Source organism: Habropoda laboriosa, unplaced genomic scaffold, assembly GCF_001263275.1.
Source record: "Habropoda laboriosa isolate 0110345459 unplaced genomic scaffold, ASM126327v1 scaffold162, whole genome shotgun sequence".
In the NCBI taxonomy this organism is placed as follows: Eukaryota; Metazoa; Arthropoda; class Insecta; order Hymenoptera; family Apidae; genus Habropoda; species Habropoda laboriosa.
This window is the reverse complement of record NW_017100269.1, coordinates 55,240-57,898: the sequence shown is the minus strand read 5'-3', so window position 1 is coordinate 57,898 and position 2,659 is coordinate 55,240. Positions and strand designations below refer to the sequence as shown.

At 26.7% G+C, this 2,659-nt stretch overlaps 2 protein-coding genes across 2 annotated transcripts in view; both read left to right on the top strand.

Moving 5' to 3' along the window:
• Positions 1–2,659, top strand: part of LOC108573497 (xaa-Pro dipeptidase) — a 7,311-nt gene that overhangs the window by 2,776 nt on the left and 1,876 nt on the right. The window contains exon 6 of the mRNA XM_017935954.1: positions 89–94. Within this exon, the coding sequence (XP_017791443.1) occupies positions 89–94 (6 nt within the window). The remainder of the gene's footprint in view (positions 1–88; positions 95–2,659) is intronic.
• Positions 380–2,554, top strand: LOC108573496. Its single transcript, XM_017935953.1, has one exon. It carries the CDS (start codon positions 380–382, stop codon positions 2,552–2,554), a length of 2,175 nt encoding a protein of 724 aa, XP_017791442.1.

Genomic DNA, 2,659 nt, shown 5'->3' with positions numbered 1-2,659 from the left:
TAATTTTTTAATTAATTTTTGTAATCGAAGTTAATAAAATTTCGTATATGTGGCAAGGCTGAAAATAGTGTCGCCATCGATAGGTCAGTCGTGCAATTATCGATTTGTTATATCGATATTTAGTGTTGTAATTATTTTCATGTTGTCACAAGTTTTTTATATGAAGGATTTTAGAATGAATCAATAACTTTGGAACTATTAAATTAAAAGTGTAATTTAAAATACGTTCAAAATTAAAATATTATTCGTTGCACTCATTTTAATGCGAATTAGTATCTCACAAAAAATATCTCATGTTACTTCACTTTTTCGTATTATAATTAAAGAAGGTATATTATATAAAACATGAACAATTTGTTATTAGACTTAATCTCATTAGATGCTTATATGCTCTATGCAGATGATACTAGCTGGTCATGTATGGACAAAATTTTTAATGCGTATGCACATGCAACCATCTGTTTTAATTTCTAAATTTATTAAACGATGGTATGAATCCAATTCTGGGAAACATGCTGGGCAACAGAATCTAACACAAACTAGTATTCTTGTAGAAGAGGGATTAGAAATACAAGAAGTGCCTCTAATTGTTAGAAAAATCAAAGATATTGAAACAATATGTAACAGCAAAGATGAAAAAAGTATTTCCATTATTGATAATTGTTATAAGTTTCCCAACATATCTAAGAAGAATGATCAATTTACATTTCATAGTAAAAGTAACACCAACTCTAAAAGTAATTCTAACATAAAAAATAAACAATTAAATCGAAGAATAGATATTGAAACTGAGGAAGGAACTGCAATATTATTTTGTTCTGACCTTGATTGTTTCAAAGATTTAGACATAGAAGATACTTTGCGGGGAATAAATTTGTTTAATACAGCTGATGGTGTATATTCAATGTTAGAGAACAAGATTACTCAAGAAATAAATTGTAGAGTAGCTTTGGAAGGCTTAAAAAAAATTTTGGAATTGGAAAATTCTTGGTCTAAACAGAAGAATAATAAAAGTCACAGAAGTAGGCAGTTTGAGGTTGATACCACTGCTAGAGACATCATAATGAAACAATTAATTAAATTAATTATTAACAGTAATGATACTGAAACGGTACTTCAAGGGCTTATCACCTTAAAAAAAGATAGAATTAGTCCACCTAGAAATATATATAGAGATTTAATGTGTGATGAAGCTTTAAGTAGGGCAACAGATGGAGAGTTTACACCTGCACAGTTAATAAATTTAATAAAAATTTTATCATTCTATAAGGATTCTAAATATCGTAAATTAATAGATACTTTATGGGTTGGTATTTTGCTTAGAGAACAGGAAATTAATGCACATACATTAGTAGCATTATTCAAGGCATTAAAATATTTTAATCAAAGTAAAAATATGGTAAAACTAATTCTTGAAAGAAAACTTTCTGACTATTGGATAAAGCTAACAGGTACACAAATTGCAGAAATATTAGATTGTTTTAATAATGATGTTTCTGCCATGAAGAGTTTAACAAGTGCTAGTAAATGGGCAAGTATAAGTATGAATACATCCAATGAAAAAGATTTAATAAATTTTATAAACAGTTTACATGCAAAAGATTACATTGATAATACAATTGAAAACACCTTACAGAATTATTTAAAATCTAAAGTATCACATATTGATGATTCAAAATTGATAGCAACTATTATGAATTATTGTAAAAATTTGCAGGTCAGAAATGAGTGTATTTTCTCACAATGTGGGAAATATTTTATAAAACATGGCATGAATATATCAACCTCTTTACTATCATCTATTCTTACTCCATTTGGATTATTATACATGCAGCCACCAAATTGCTTAGAATTTTGGAAAACTTTTGATAATGTATTATTAGTAAAATTTCATGATTTGAAACTGGATGATGCTTTAGATATTCTTCTTTCTTGTACTTATTTAGAAAAGTATCCTGTAAAATTTTTTGATAAAGTATTTATCTCACAGTTGCTTCATAAAATTCATTTGAGAAATCATTCTGTTTTCTTTAATCGTATAAAAAATAAATTGAAGCTATTAGATGCCACCATGTTTTTGGAGTGTAAAGATTATCAGTCATTATATTTCCCTTTGACAAGAATAGAAAAACCATTATTGTTAGATGCAAGAATTAGGAGAGCAGTTAATATGATATATCAACCATTAGCATCTTTGGTAGGAGGAGAACAAAAATTAAGTAAAAATGTGATTTTGAATCGATTGCCTGTTATAAATTTCTATGTACTTGATATTTTAATACATCCACATATGGTATCAACATCAGTATTTCATTTGAATTTAGATCAAGAGAGAAATGTAAATACTGCAGTTTTTATTTATTTACCAGAATATTATTGTAGAAATACCTGCCATTTAGTAGGACCTCAAATAATGAGGAAAAGACATATTAAAAAGTTGGGTTTTAAAATTATGACATTAGACTATGCATTATTACAGGAATTTTGGAATCAGTCAAATAAATTATCATCTTATTTATTAGAAAGATTACATTCTACAGAAGATGCTTTGTAATATGTAAACAATAAGAATATAAAATAAAACGTCCATTTTTGACAGAAATTGTAAAAGTAATTTAATCATATGTTGTATAATATTTAAAATAAAAATTTTTACAGA